A 16,756-nucleotide genomic window follows, 5' to 3' on the forward strand; every position below is an offset into this window, starting at 1 on the left:
TCAAAATTATTTTTGTTTCGCCATAAATTATAATACAGTTATACTATTAATTGTTTCCAAAAACAAGATATTGTATATTTTTATTTATTTCAACATAAAAATGTTCCCCGCTGAACATGCTCGTGTGAGTCAACCAACAGTGTTTTTGTTAAATTGCAAATTTATTACAAAAAAAAAAGGTGGATAATTGGATGTCGCTCTGCTGTACAGTAGGTTACAAGTGGGTCACTGTAATGGATAGTGTTAAATTTGAATTCAATGATATAATATCATTGTATAAGAAAAACGATTCTGAGCGAAAACGGTCAGTCAGCCTAGATAGCCTATGGGAGCCTATGAAATAAGTATATTTCATGATATTATTGTGAATAAAGTAATTTATATATAACCTATTTACGTGGAGCCTTAGCTATAAAGCTATTAATCCTTAGCCATAAAAGTTAAACATTTTATTCATTTTTAACTACAAAATAATTAATAAATTATAAATTTGATAAATGTTGTCAAAATTTGAACTTTAAATGCTTATGAAAAAAAATTATGCCTATGTATTTTTAATATTTTTCAACTGCTATAAGAACGATATATCAGGAGTCTTATATTAAATTTTCACGCTTTTTTACCCAACAAATAAAATTTTATTGATATTTATAGAAAAAAAAACTAAAAAAATTGAAAACTGACAATGTTCCTAAACAGCTCAAAAAGAGTAAACATATTTTCAAAATTTTATGATGTATAGAAAATGCTAATATAAACATTCAATGACATTTTCAAGTATCTACAGTCATTCGTTTTTTAATAACAATAAGAAAATTTTTACGTGAGAAATCGAGTGAATATCAAATGTTGTAAAAATATAAATTTCAGACGCTCATAAAAATTTAATTTAAGTTTCTTGTAGACATTTTTTTTTTTATAAAGGTAGACAAACTTATGAGTAATTTTATATTACATTTTCAAATCTTAGATTTAAAAAGAAGAATTTTTATGAATTCACAACTCAAAATAATTTGCTAATTTTCATGATTTTTCCATATTTTGTCAATTTATGAACTTTGAATGCTTAGAAAAAAAAACTGTGGCTAAGGATTTTTAATTTTTTTCATCTGCCTTTGAAACAATAACCTAGGAGCCTTCTATTAAATTTTCAAGCTTTTTTACTCAACAGGTAAAATTTTATTGATATTTATAGAAAAAAAAACTAAAAAAAATGTAAATTGACAATGTCCGTAAACAGCTCAAAATAAGTCAAAATATTTGGAAAATGTTATGGTGTATAGGAAATGCAATTATAAACATTCAGTCAAAATTTCATGTCCCTACGGTCATTTGTTTTAGAGTTACACCAAACACCAAAGTCGATTTTCTCGAAAACAGATTTTGCGTAAAAATTCCCGTTTTTCCTTAATTTTTCTTTTGTTTTTCACGTCGCTTTTGAAAACTACTGGGAAACTTTTGACCCCCCAAAGTACCAACTAGATTCACTTTCCTATCAGAAAAGTTACTGTTGAAGAAAATCCAAGCAACTTTTACTGTCCTAAAAGGTGATGACAGACACAAAAATAAAAAAAAAAAACACATCATTGTAAAATCTATACATTCATCGTTCCACTCAGAATCTAAATGACTAAATACATTCATCGCTTCGCTCAGATTCTTAAAAAAACACATCATTGTAAAATCTATACATTCATCGTTCCACTCAGAATCTAAATGACTAATAAAATTGGAAACAGAAATGTTCCTAAACAGTTCAAAATAAATAAATATTTTGAAAAATTTATCGTGTATAGGAAATGCAAATATAACCGACCAGTGAAAATTTCATGTTCATTTGTTTTAGAGTTACACCAAAAACTAAAATCGATTTTGTGGAAAACCGATTTTGCGTAAAAATTCCCGTTTTTCCTTAATTTTTATGTAATTTTTCCCGGCGCATTTGAAAACTATTGGGAATTTAAAATTTTAACCTCTCCAGTGCACTAATTAGATTCACATTCCCATCGAACAAGATACTGAAGTTGAAAATCGAAGCACTATTTCGACTACTTATCGTGTAAGTGCACAGACACAAAAAAAAACACACATCATTGTAAAATCAATACATTTATTACTCCTGCACTCGGAATCTAAAATTTAAAATTTAAAATATCCGTAAACAGGAAATCTTTAGTTTTAAAGTTATTATAGCACAATTTATTTATTTGTATGCTAAAAAAAATCATGTGTGAGCTACCCTTTACCTATATACAGCCTATATCAGTTGAAAAATCAAGCTGTATACACCCTCCAATTTTCAAGTAATAATCTATTGAAATAACTTTTATTGACTTTTTTTAAAACCTTCCCTGTAACTCGACCGATTTAATAGTGAAAACCGTATTAATATGAGTTCTTTTCGAGATATGCTCGTACATACAAATAAGGGGCAGTGTTTCTCTACTATATTATGCATGTTATATACATATAAACCTTCTTCTTGTATCACTATCTCAATTAAAAATAACCGCATCAACATCCGTTGCGTAGTCTTAAAGATCTAAGCATACAGACTTTGTTTAATAATATGTTAAGATAAGAAAATCACTACTTGAGAAATCGAGTGAAGATCCAATGATGTAAAAATGTGAACTTCAAACACTTTTTTTTTTTGATAAAGGTACCTAGATAAATTATAAGGAATCTTGTATTACATTTTAAAATCTTAGTCTTAAAAATGAAAATTTTTAGGAATTACTAACTAAAATGGTTTTGACGTTTTCGTTATTTTTATGCCTTTTGTCAAATTTTAAAGTTTAAATGCTTAAAAAAAATTGTGCCTGGGTTTTTAATGTTTTTCAATTTTAATTGTAACAATATATTAGGATCCTTGCATTAAAGTTTCAAGCTTTTTTACCAAACCAATAAAATTTTATTGACATTCATAGAAAAAAAATTGGAAACTAAAATGTTCGTAAACAGCTAAAAAACAAGTCAAAATATTTCGAATATTTTATGGTGTATAGCAAAATGCTAATTTAAATGTTCAGTTTAAAATTATGTAAAATGCATGTATCTATGCTAATTTTTTTTAGGGATACGCCAAAAACCAAAATCGATTTTTTTGAAAACCAATTTTGAGTAAACATTACTGTTTATCCTTAATTTGTTGTTTGTTTTATCCGGTGCATTTGAAAACTACTAGGAATTTTGACATCCCCAATGCACAAACTAGAATCACTTTCCTATTGAACAATTTTTTCTTTATTTTCTGTTGAAGAAAATCGAAGCAGTTTTATTTCCTCAAACACAATCACATATCATTGTACAATCAATACATTCATCTATCTCCGCTTAGAATTTAAAATGAATGCCAATTTAATTTTAAACATATAGGTAACATATTGTAAAATTTATCTACAATAACAATTTGATACATTTAATTTTGTAAAATTACAAGTTGATTAGTCAATAAACAAAAATAATATGTTATAAAATATAAATCATAACAAATATACAGAGTAAATAATTAATTTCATAGAAAATTGACAAATATGTAATCAAAAATACTTAAATTATTTATTTAAACTCGCATCATTGAATTGTGAAGCTGAGATCACAAGTTGTTACTTGAACTCTTGTTGAACCAAGTTATAAAAATAAGAATTTTTTTCCTCTAAGAGTACATTTGGAGACTCAAATTCTATTACTTTTCCATTGTCCATCACTAATATTCTACAAAAAATATAATATGTATAAATCATGGAATAGATCTTAATTCATTTTTTGTTTAATAAATTATTGACATACCGATCACTGTCCATAACCGTGCGAATTCTATGAGCAATAGTAATAACAGTACTATGCTTGAATGCAGTTCTTATTGTTTCTTGTATTTTGCGATCAGTCATTTCATCTACGTTTGCAGTTGCTTCATCCACACATACTACTTTTACATTCTTCAGTATCGCTCTCACTAAGCATAACAACTGTTTTTCACCCACAGATATGTTAATATTGTCTCCTAAATAACATCCCAAACCGCCTAAACGTTTAACAGTTGCAACTAAATGACAACGGCTTAATGCAGACCATATATTTGAATCCATATACTCTTTAAACGGATCAATATTTTCACGTATAGTACCATCAAACAAAAATGGATCCTGAGGTATTACACATATACGGTTTCTGAAAAATGAGCAGAGCACATTGTATTACTTCTTAAAATGTTAAGATTTTATAATATTTTTAAATCATAGTTTATCATACCTTATTTGTCGTGGAGAAATTTTAGAAAGGTCCACATCATCTATAAAAATAGTTCCACTGCTAACATCAAACATTTTACACAAAGCAGCTAATAATGAACTTTTTCCAGCTCCTGTTCGACCAATGACACCAATCTTTTCTGAGGAAGTAGTTTCAAACGAAACCCCATTCAAAGACATAGAACCATCATGTCTAAAAAATTAAAATATTATAAAAATTAAAAAACATAATATTTTAATTTTAATAATTTACCTATATTTGAGAAAAACATTAGAAAATTGTATGATTCCATTTGTTGGCCATGCAAATGGCGGTAAAATAGTGTCTTCAACATCAGTCTCATTTTCTATGTTTTCAGAATACCCAAGAACACGTTCTAAACTAATCATATCGCATTCTGTTGATGCAATGGCACTGACTAATCCTCCAAGCATATTAGTCAATGTTAATGCATAGGTCAATGACAACCCAAGATATCCTATGGATAAGAATAAGTTATGTCATTACTAACATTAACAAGCAACAAATAATAATTATGCACAACCCATATAGATGAATATTTAAAAATGTTTCTTATTTTTCAAGATACTAATAATTCTGATATTGTTAAATGGTTGAAATTCTAAAATTTAAATGAAATTCCATTTTAATTAATCCATATAATTTATTAATTAATACAAACCTGTATTGGTGAGATTCCATTGATGAATAAATACAGAAATTGAACTAATAAAAAATAATATAGTTATTCCAATGATTCTTATTCGAAAATTAAACCATAAAGACGCTAAGTGGGAAGAAAATTCTGTTTTTAAAAAGTTTTCAAGTTTGTCTTCATTTTCACGTTCAAACCTTAACATTTCAAAAACATTATCAATTCGAAAATTAACACATTGACAAACAGGAACTGAGTAACTGCTATAGCAGTCATACTAATTTCAGTCGTAATATGGCATGACTGCTTGAGCAGTTCCGTATCTTATGGTTTCACAACCCTTGAAGTTATCTAGTGTCTTATTGAGACTTACTAACAATTCGGCCACAAAAAAAAAAAAAATCAAATATTCTAAAAAATCTATGGATTATGCCCAATCAGATTGACAATCAAATTACAATAGTGTGCACAACTGCATTAGCAGTCATGTCAACGTGTTAAGCAACTGCTTATATGTTGTTGTTATATAATAATTTTAGTATGGTCAATATTAACCTGGATACAGCTCTAAAAGCATGTATTGTTGCTAACCCCTGGAATGATTCATTTATGTGGTTATAAAGTGACGATAGTGCAACAGTTGATATACGTTTAAGTTCACGAGATGAATTTCTGTATCGTTTTTGCAATTTATAATATACAGGAGTAAGTATCACAGCAATAATTATAGCCCAAGGTACACCAAATATAATGGAGCCTAGAGTACCAATTACGTGAAAAAATTGGGCTATAAAAATATTTAAAATAAATGGTAATGAGTCATCAATAACATTTGTGTCAGATGAAAATCGATTTAATATTCTACCAAGAGGATTTACATCAAAAAATGTAGTTTTTTACCTGAATGAAAAATAAAATAATATTAATAATATATGTAAAATAAAAAGTAGGTACATAAAAATTAAACATTAATGAATACACACGTTCATAATAGAAGTCAACAAGCAGTCGTGAATTATTTTACAAGCCTTAATTCCACCATATGCAAATATAAAGGCTTTAAAAAATGTGGCTACAGAGTTTACTATACCAATTAATATATAAGTATATAAATATTTATTGTTTTCATCTTGTAAACTTTTAAAATCATTAACAGCATTATCTGAAACAAAATAAAATTTAAAATAATGATTCAGTCTTAATTAGTTTGATACAATTCAGAGGACTAAAATATATTGTTATAGAATTATTAAAATAATAACTTTGTAAATAAGAAATTTATAATAGGGTAATTTTTAATGAAATACATTTTGATGTATAAATATAAATGTCTTTAAATTAACAATAAAGTGTTTATATGTTATAAATAAAACATATTATAAGCGGATATTAAAGAATTAAAATAATATTTTTCAACATTACATCGTTTTTTACTAACCATAATGTTTATTTGTTATTTCATTAACCCAGTGAGATAACCATAAATCTGATATATTCCGCGTACCCTAAAATTAATAAAAATAAAAATTGTCTAAGTGATGATAAAAAAATTGATTTTTTGCATGTTATTATTCTCTGTTCGACAAGACAGCACACGGCACTTTGACAAAAACTGGTCAGTACTGGTCATAGTTGCGTATTCCCTCTCCCCACCTTACACCATGTGAGTATACATCGGAGGGGATATAACATTACCGGGTCAGCCACCATAGTAGGTCCCAGGAGAGGATATTATGGTACTGGTGTGAGCGCAGTAGCCATGTGCTCTTTGTTGAACATAGTATATTCAATGATGTATTATTTAAAATATGACAAAAATTAAATTTGTATATGTACCTGCATAATAATCATAGCAAAAAATAGCAGTATTACAATCAAATTTCCAACAGATTTCCAATATCGTTTATAAACAGATGAATCAACCACTCCTTCTTCTTGGTTTTCTATGTCATTCAAATCATTTTTAATTTCTGATTCTTTAATTGGTGTCCAATCATCCATAGACAAGTATGAGTTACTATTTGCTTCCTCAAATTTGACATCCACAGCTTTTACATCATAATCATTAAGTACTTCAAAAGGCCGACCTTGATTTACAATAGTACCGTTATTCATTATTAGTACCCAATCAGCTGAGAGTAAAAATTGACTATTATGGGTACAAATAATACGTGTTTTATCTTTAAGTAACCCATTAATACAATGGGTATATAGATGTTGAGCAACATTAATATCTACTGAAGCAAAAATGTCATCCATTAAATACATAAATTTGTTCTGAAAAAAAATCAGTACAATATATTTATTGATTTTAGAAGTAATTATTAACTTAAAAAATGTTATTACATATATTTAGGAGTTTCAATGCTGGGAGAAATTTGATTCAAGTAGGAAAATCTGTCTTTTACATTATTAAAAGTATTCAGCCGTGGTAAACTCAATACCTTAGACCAGTACCGGTATTATTATTTTATAAAAATATAATATACTATACATACAATGAATGAATAATAAACACATTTAGAAATTATAAAATTAGGAATATTCCATAGGACATTATATACTATGTAGTATATTTAAAATGTATCAATTCAATTAAAAATTTTTGGTATTCATGATGTATGCGGCCTAACTATACTTGTTGTCTACCACACATCGACCGAGTCATTCACATCAAATTGACGATTAAACTAAATCCTAATCAATGTTATTAATTATATTAATTCTTAGTGAAAAAAGCAAAAATATGCAAACAAAAATGTATTCAAATTATTAATTAAGATCAGAGGAAAATTGTGTACCTAGTTGGAATATTTGTATTTTATTACAATATTTTATCCAGATTTTTCGATATGAAACAATATCGCAGATTTTGCCAATAGTTTGTTAGTATACATCAAATTAATAGTTTTTCCTTAATTCTGACCCGTCCAGAATAATCAGGAAAAATGAGTGAACAAAAGTAAAACCAATAACTATGAAGCATTTCTGCATTCTTAAAATACAGAAATATGCAGTATACATCAAAAAATGATAAAATATCCAAAATAAAACATTGTATTCTAGATATATTGACTATAAATCAAACTTGTAACTTATCAAGCTACCTTTTAGACAGTTAAAAAAAACATGCAAATGCATATAAATTCTAGCCCTAATAATAATATTTTATACATTCGTTAATAAGGTAAAAAAAAATTATTGAATTTTAGAATTAGATAACAGTGTGCGATTAATATATTTGTGTATTATTGAGTTATATGTTTTACAAGAAAATATTTAAGTATATATATTTTTTGAATATTATTCGTACATTAATTATGTATTTTGTTTATATTTTAATTAAATATAAAAAACATGTGGTAGACCACATGACAATAATACTAATATTTTCCTTACAGTATTCTACACTTATAATTTTATGATTTTCAAATAATAATAATGCATTTAATTAATTGATGTGGATAAACATAATAAGTTATATGAAAAGTTTATTTTATTGTATACTTATTAGTGTTATTACCTGATACACAGCACGGGCAAGAGCTAAACGAGCCTTCTGACCACCACTCAGAGTTACTCCAGATTCACCAATAAGAGTTAAATCAGCTCTAGGACATTCTTTTAAGTCCTTAACCAAACCACAACTTTTTATGACTGTTCTACAAACAAAATAAAAAATTTTTATAGCTAATAATGCACAAGTAATGTCTAAGCACTTGACTGATCCTCAGAAGCAAAAGCTGACCACACACAAAGTGAACAAGCCAGACAAAAATCAGTTGCTACTAAGGTTGTGCCTTTATTAAATAGATTATAGTTGTTAATGGGTAATAATTTCATTTTAAATGTCGAAAGATATGTGGTCTCTGTCTAACACACGTGTAACATTAGAAAATGTATTTATGTATGTACCAGATTCTTACTACTGTTTATAATAAGTTAATAATAAAATGTACATAATATTATCAAATTTATGGAAGAGAAGCAAACTAAGTTTTTTTATTTTTTTTTAAATTGATATCTCTTTATAAAATAAATCAATGTATATTTTCCTCTAAAAATTTGATAATATGTACATTTTCTCTTATATTATTAAGAGGACGTGGTATCCGCACATTGTGTTGTCTCTGCCTTACAAGTCCGTATCATAGCAACTTTTACCCTCGGCAGATTATGTTTAGCTCTGTTTTAAAAATTAGAGAGAATTTACCTCTTATAAAATTTAAAGGCACTATCATGGGATATTTTATTATGTTTTAATTTTAAAAAGAGTTATGAGTAGAGCCCGGAACTTGATAACCTAAAAATTTTAAAATAACTTATAAACATCAAAAAATGACCACAGAAATACCAAAAATTACTTAATAACGAGTTAACATTTTTAAAAATTGAAGTTTTACAAAAATTATGTTTTATACGATTCATGGGTTATAAATCATATTTATAATAGGTTCTAGCTCTTAAAAAATGTTAACTCTCAAAGGAGCCTTCAAAAATATTTTTTTGAAGTTTGAAATAATTTGATCGACTATTGGGAAATTTTTGCTAATTGACCGGGTCTAAAATAGTTTTGGCTTATAGTTAATTAAATAATCATAGATTGCAACAACAAAAGATAAAAATAAAAATAAATATAAAAAAAATTACAAAAATGAATAAAATGCACCAAAAATAATTACCATAAAGCAAAAAATCCCTAAAAATGCAAAATAAAAATTATAGCATTAAATTCTATATTCCATGAATCAAATTTCCGTAAAGACGAGCTCTTATGTAAGCATTAGAAAAAAAGATGAAAATGCATCAAGTTCCGGGCCTAATTATGATTATTTTAAGATGTACAAACAATTTACAATTTTAAAATACTCATAACTTGCTTTAAAATTTAAATATAATATAAAGCCTAGTAAGTAACTAACTATAGTAAGAGTTTGATATGTAGATTTTTAATGTTAACATATGTGGTTATAGTGTAATTTTAAAATGTATAAATAAACATAATTAATTTGGTACCATTGGTATGAAATTTGATTTTTTTTTAATGAAGATACCCATTTGCACAAAAAATATAGTAAATCAATAAGGTGTATTTCTAATCAAAAGTAAACAAATATTACTTGTATTTTTCTAAACTGAAATTCTGACCAAATAGAATATTATCTTTAATAGTTCCTTTTTGAATCCATGGTGTCTGTGCAACAAATGCAAATCCTTAAAAAGAAGTAAACGCATATATTTTAGTATATAAAGAAAACTAAAAACGCAATATAAAATAGCATTTAGACTTACCATCTCTCATATTATTTGACGATGTAATAATTCCTTTGTCTTTGTTCATTTCACCTAAAATGGCAGCCAATAGAGTAGATTTTCCACTGCCTATTGGCCCAACAATACCAACAAAAGATCCTCTGGTAACAGAAAAATTTATATTTGTAAGTTGAAATGATCTAAGGCCCCAGTTAAAAGAACACTTTGTCAATGACACAGCATTATCAAATGTTTTTCCATTCTGGACTGGCATTAGACTATAATAAGACTGTGTCTGTAGGTCATTTACCTAAAAAATTAATTTATCAAAAGTATAAATTTGATTGATACTCTTTAGTGTAAAAAATATTATTAGTTAATTACTTCAATTAAACGTTGAATTCTTTTAACAGACACACAAGCTTTGGTGACACCATTCAGTATTGAAGGAAAAGTATTTAATGGTGTTATTAACATATGAAGTAGAGCCATACTGGTAAAAACCTTAACACATTTTAAAATGTAGTTTTTCATACACAATTTTAATGGTTAAACTCTGGTATACACTAACTTTTGAAGCAGTTAATTGACCTCCAAGAAAAATATAAGTTGAGAAAGTTAACATTGATATTGTTATTGGAGTTGTAGCAAAAAAATACACACACAAAGCGTCTAAATATTTCCTTTTTTTCAGATTTAATACCTCGAGTTTTCGATAATCTAAAAACAATACAGTTTTAACTAGAACATAATAAAATAGTAAAATATAGCATAACATACCCATAACTTTATCAATAAAATATTTTTCCCAAACATGAAATTTAATCACTCGAATACCTTTTATAATTTCAGACATTAATTTAACACGTTTATCTTTTTCTTTCATCAATTTTCCAGATAATTTACCTATAAAAAAATAATTAGATAACAAGCTTTTATTTATACTATTTATAATAGTATGCATTATATTTATATAAGCCCGCATACCAATATTTGAAGTAATAACCTTGTTTATAGGTATCAGTAAAATAGTTACAAACACTCCCGACAAGAAAGCGATTCCCAATTGTTGATAAAGTAAGTATAAAACGACAACCAACTAAAACATGAAAATAAAATAAGCAAGTCCATTTAAAATACATAGATATTTTATAATTTTACTTGAAAAGGTACACTCCACATTGAATGGAAACTGTTGCAAGCGTTTACTAAATTAGTAGTATCAGTACTTATAAAATTTACTATTTCCCCGATACTAGAAAAAAAGAGGAAAATAAATTATGTATACAATAACATAGATTTCATTAAAAATATAATGAAAAAGTTGACACAATTTCAATTACCTAAAGTTGTTCAGCGTTACAGTATTTAATTCTAATGTCTTTTTATAAATCATTGTGACTAAAGCGCCTCTGATTTTTATTCCGAGCATGTGTTTTTGGTATTCATAATGAGAAACAAATACTATACCTAAAAAAAAAAAATGAAATTAAAATATATAAATAAAAAATTTAAAGTATATTCTTACTTATTAGTGACATTAAAACAAGCCCTGCCATGTATATATATATCCATGACTTATCGGTTCTTCATGATGCGATACAAATGTTATTAGTTTCCTTAAAAAAATAGGTGCTGTTATTCTAAAAATGTCTGCAAATAATTTTAGTAATCCAATCCCATAGAATTGTTTTCCATAACATTTATGTAGAGCTTGTAGCAATGATATTTTTGGTACTCTAGATTCATGGTCAGCAGGCAAATTAAGAGGTGATGCAGCTGTCACAGAGGGCTGATGTCTAAATACTTCTTCCACTTTAGCTGATACATTTACTGGTGTCAGCCATTCAGGTAAATCAAACAAATCGTTTGTATGATGCAATCTTTTGTTGTCTCCTTTGGTTATTAAATTACCAACCCAACCAAACGTGAGCCAAGACATAAAACCATAGTGTTCATTATCACATGCCATACCCAAATAGTATGGATCAAATTCATCATTAAAACGACTATATGATGATGTCATTAAAGAACGTCTCTCGAGTGATTGCTAAAAGTATAAACATTTATATACAGATTAGATACATTATATTATTTACTTTTTAAGACATACCTAGATATTTTCATAAAAAATAGATTATCAGTGCATATTGTATAGTTTAGATTACTTGAACTGTGTTGAAATTTTTTATTATTCTTTGTGTTTTCAAAATATTTAATTAAAATATTAAATTAAAAAATCAAGATGTCACCCCACAAATTATTCAATTGTTTTTCTTTAAAATATTGACATTCATTGGAAATTATAGATTAGTACTTAACAATAAAAACATTTAATTACATAATAAAGATCAAAATAATTTACCTGGGCAAGAAAACGAAGTCTGTCTACATGTCTTATCCTTACAGTATCTTCTTTGAAGAGCATGGTAATGAAATAAAACGCCTGAAGCATCCAATTGAATAATGTGAACCATAATCTTGCTTGTAAAATAGGTACATAATTACTTTCGATAAATACTACTAAAGTGCTACGTAAGGATATTATTGATGATAAAAAACATAAAAACCAAGCAATTATTACAACTTTTGAACCTCTTAAGCTCGTTCCCAAATGATGGACTATACATACAATGTATAAAGTATGTATAAACCATGTAAAACATTGGATTACTAAGACTAAATTTTCGATTGGATACAATTGGCTTTCAGTGAATTTGTATACCTCCCAAATTAGTTGAACTGCTGGTAACATTGACAGCATACTAGCAATAATTATACGGCAGCGAAGGACATTGGTTTCGCGCCTCGTACGTATTATCCAATCAGACAGATGAGCACAGTAATACGTTGATGTCAACAAGAACATAAACAGAATAGGCAGGCGTATGACTGCCATTTCTCCACAAATACTCAACACATACCCGGGTCGAAATATTGGAACAAAATCGTCGGGACCACAGAGCTCAGTCCAGTTCCAAGTAACTTTCATATTTAAACTAAAAAAAATTGAAAACGATTTAATATCACGATATTTGGTGTGCACAGATATAGTTCGAATGATTTATAATCATAACTTTAAACATACACCATAATAATTTTGCACAGCCAATATTATCAAATGATCATTATTCAGATGTCAATAGTGTTATACGTAAGAGTAAGAGTTGACTAGTTGACAATATTCGCAGGAAACCATTTACGTATAATACTACATAATATTATGTAAGAATTGGAAATTATTATAAATTAGATTCAGGTATTCAGCTGCAGTTGTAAGTTGTATAATATTTTGTTGAACACGCATTCTTATCTATGCTTGGACACTATCAAAGAAAAATGATAAGGATTGGTTTTTTGAAAATCATAACAATGACTAAGATAGTATTATCACAGAACTACAGAAGGCTCAGTCAATGAGAAATTGAAAAACTGTCAAAAATGTTCTAATATCCTGTGGTAACATGGAACACCAGCTAACACCCACACGTTCATGCAGTTCATTGATCATTCATTGACAGTTTGCTAATTGTGAGGCTATAAAGAATAGGATATTATAATATAATATTGTTACTATTAATACGGTAGCCGATAAGTTGAATATAATCATATTCAAATATTTGTATGTATAACACGATTTAAGATATCTCAAATCGTAATGTATAATAATATAGGTACATGAGATTATGATAAAGTAATATTTTTAAATTACAAGAAAATAATTCAAATTGTTATAAAATCTTGGTTAGGTTCTCTTAATAAGTAATTTTGTTCAAATTTGTACGTAAAAAAACCATTTTTGAAATATTTTTTAGATTTTTCGGTAACATAATAACTTACTCACGTGGAACCTTGTTTTAAATTTTAACATTGTATACATTTTTAAATACAAAATAATTATTAAATTTTATATTTGATACATTAAGTAAAAACAGCCCCAAATAAGTCAAAATATTATGGTGTAGACAAAATACTAGGTAATATAAACATTCAGTGAACATTTCATGATTCTACGGTCATTTGTTTTGAGTTACCAAAATCCAAAATCGATTTCCCGAAAACCAATTTTGCGTAAAAATTACCGTTTTTCCTTGTGCTTTTGAAAACTACTGTGCATTTTCAATTTTTACCGCCCGGAAGCACCAACTAGTTTTGCTTTCCCATTGAACAATATACTGTTGAAGAAAATCGAAGCAGTTTAACTGGAGTCTAACGGTAGTGACAGACACAAAAAATAAAATAAAACATTTCAAAGTGCTATTTTGACTGACTGACAGCTGATCGACGTAGAGCCTAAACCATGATAGCTGGAGACTTTAAATTGTCATGACAGTACGTTCGTACATTTTGTACACGAATTCATTTCAAAACCGTTGTGACTAATTACTTATTATAATAATGAGTATAGGTACGCTATTAGTTTGCAAATTTTGACTATAGCTGTTGGTCTTGCATCACACGAGTCACGAATTAGGTATAGACCATTCGTCGTCCACTGCATCATTTGTTTGCTATAATAATTATTATAGGTAATACATGTGTTTTTATTAACCATGGCAAAATAAATTGCTCGTGTTATTTACATCGAAGAGGAACTTTATGGTAGATATACCTATTATTGTAAATAAAAATTGTAATACGCAACATTAAATGTTTAGGTACTCATCTATAATATTATCAACTTAAACGTTAAATCATAAATTAAAAATAAAAATAACACTCGTGTAAAATTGTTTACGTTCTGAACTAACCGCAGTCTTTGATTACCTGTAGATAATATACCTATATAATTGGCTAATATTGTACAGTAAGGTAGGTAGGTATTATATATTATAGACTTGACACTCAAAATAGGATATTGAATGAAAAAATAAAAATAATATAGGTATTTACAATAGTGTATGTAAGTACATATCATTTAATAATCATGGTAAGATTTAAATCACAGCCTTATCAATTATAAAGTATTTTACAAGGATACATATTATATTACATATAAAATAATCATGATAATGCTTAAAAATAAAATAACACAAAAAATAAAATTGTATAAAAATGTCAAAAAAAAAAAATGAACCATAGTATTATAATATTTACATTTAAAATAAAACTATTTTTACCTTAGACGTTTTAAAATAAAAATAATTATACATAATATCAAATATTCATATAATATATAGGATTGTATAAGACATAAGTACCTATATACACCTACTTAAATACTTATATTATAATATTAAAGTAATAATACTAAGGTTTTCCATAAATTTAATATAAAATTACCTTTAGACTAAAAATATTGGATACATATAATATATATTATCTGCTAATAATAGTACTGTACCTATATTATATTATACGGCTATCCGTCTATACGTCTATACGTATATAATATAATTTTAAAAATATAGGTAATAACTAATTAGATAACTCAAATCTATTTGTTTTAATATTTATCACAGTACAATATAAGTAGGTAATAACTTAATTGTTCAGTGTAGGTACAAGCTGGTAGGTACATAATAATATTAAACATCATTGTTCGTATTTATTTGATGTCTTCCCTGTGCAATGTATAAAACTATATAAAAAGTTGATCTTTGGATTCTCATTTAAGTAGTTTTTATTTTTGATTTGGGAAATCAATAAACAAATATTATATTGTTCTGTATTTCTGTCTATTGATTACCACTTTCAATAGTATTTAAACCTTATTATCGATTCCTGCTGCAACCAAGTATTCCCATTTCTGATTTGAGTTTAGACTATCGCATACATTTATACTTATCATGTCGTGTACTCCAAGCGTGTCCAAACATAGGTTAACGACTTTAAGCCTTAACTGTTTAGTGTTTTCGTCGAATTTCCACTAAAACAATGATATACATAATCGTGTAAGTAGGGCAGATAGATTATAGATAGGTATTAGGTGTTGAATAAGTTATATGAATACTTTATTAACAGGGTTGGGATTTTATAGCATTTGCATATTTTTTATGAGATGTTTAAAAAATAGCAGAGTAGAGAAAGCAGAGAAAATGTGTTTCATGATACAGAGAACTCAAATTAAAAAATTTATTTTGCTTTTTTTTGCATATTTTGCGATTTTTTAGTTTTTAGTGCTTTTTTGGAGTTTTTGAGACTTTTCTGAATTTTTACCTGTTTTTGAATCAAAATCGTTCATTTTTTATGAAATTATATTTTAATAAACGTGTTTTTAGATTTTTGTCAATTGAATTATTATGCTAATTTCGTATTAGGTATTTGGTTCTAATATTTGTTATGGGGTAATTTAAAAAATATCTTTAACATTTTTTTTCCATCTTATATACATTAAGATTAGGGGGATAAATGTTGATCAAAATATTGTTTATGAACATTCATGTTTACTAAAAACGCGTATAATCCTCCCCAAACCGAATTCTAAATTACGCCACAGTTTAAATACTGTTTTAGAAACGGATTATTATCTGATTATTAATTATATTATTAATTTGGTATCGGATTTTATTCTCTGTGATGTAGGCGTGTGCGTTAACATTATTTTCTTAATTGTAATCTTTAAATTAGGTGTAACCGTGTAGATACATAATA

The 16,756-nt window shown here is 27.1% G+C and overlaps 2 protein-coding genes across 2 annotated transcripts in view; both read right to left on the bottom strand.

Moving 5' to 3' along the window:
- Window positions 1-3,375: 3,375 nt before the first annotated feature.
- LOC132946044 (ATP-binding cassette sub-family C member 10-like) lies at window positions 3,376-13,463 on the bottom strand. The gene is given in 22 exon segments (XM_061015867.1): window positions 3,376-3,717; window positions 3,793-4,173; window positions 4,255-4,446; window positions 4,507-4,732; window positions 4,937-5,106; window positions 5,465-5,806; window positions 5,891-6,071; window positions 6,348-6,414; window positions 6,746-7,186; window positions 8,433-8,571; window positions 10,030-10,123; window positions 10,202-10,472; window positions 10,547-10,666; window positions 10,734-10,882; window positions 10,943-11,068; window positions 11,150-11,261; window positions 11,324-11,417; window positions 11,506-11,632; window positions 11,691-11,730; window positions 11,733-12,212; window positions 12,528-13,161; window positions 13,251-13,463. Coding segments are annotated over 22 exon segments (4,500 nt in total). The 5' UTR covers window positions 13,256-13,463; the 3' UTR covers window positions 3,376-3,608.
- Window positions 13,464-14,808: 1,345 nt separating this feature from the next.
- The window catches only part of LOC132946878 (polypeptide N-acetylgalactosaminyltransferase 2-like), a 38,962-nt gene continuing 37,014 nt past the window's right edge, over window positions 14,809-16,756 (bottom strand). Inside the window, exon 12 of the mRNA XM_061016984.1 lies at window positions 14,809-16,031. Within this exon, the coding sequence (XP_060872967.1) occupies window positions 15,867-16,031 (165 nt within the window). The 3' untranslated portion in view covers window positions 14,809-15,866. The remainder of the gene's footprint in view (window positions 16,032-16,756) is intronic.

The sequence above is a fragment of the Metopolophium dirhodum genome, chromosome 6 (assembly GCF_019925205.1).
Source record: "Metopolophium dirhodum isolate CAU chromosome 6, ASM1992520v1, whole genome shotgun sequence".
NCBI lineage: Eukaryota > Metazoa > Arthropoda > Insecta > Hemiptera > Aphididae > Metopolophium > Metopolophium dirhodum.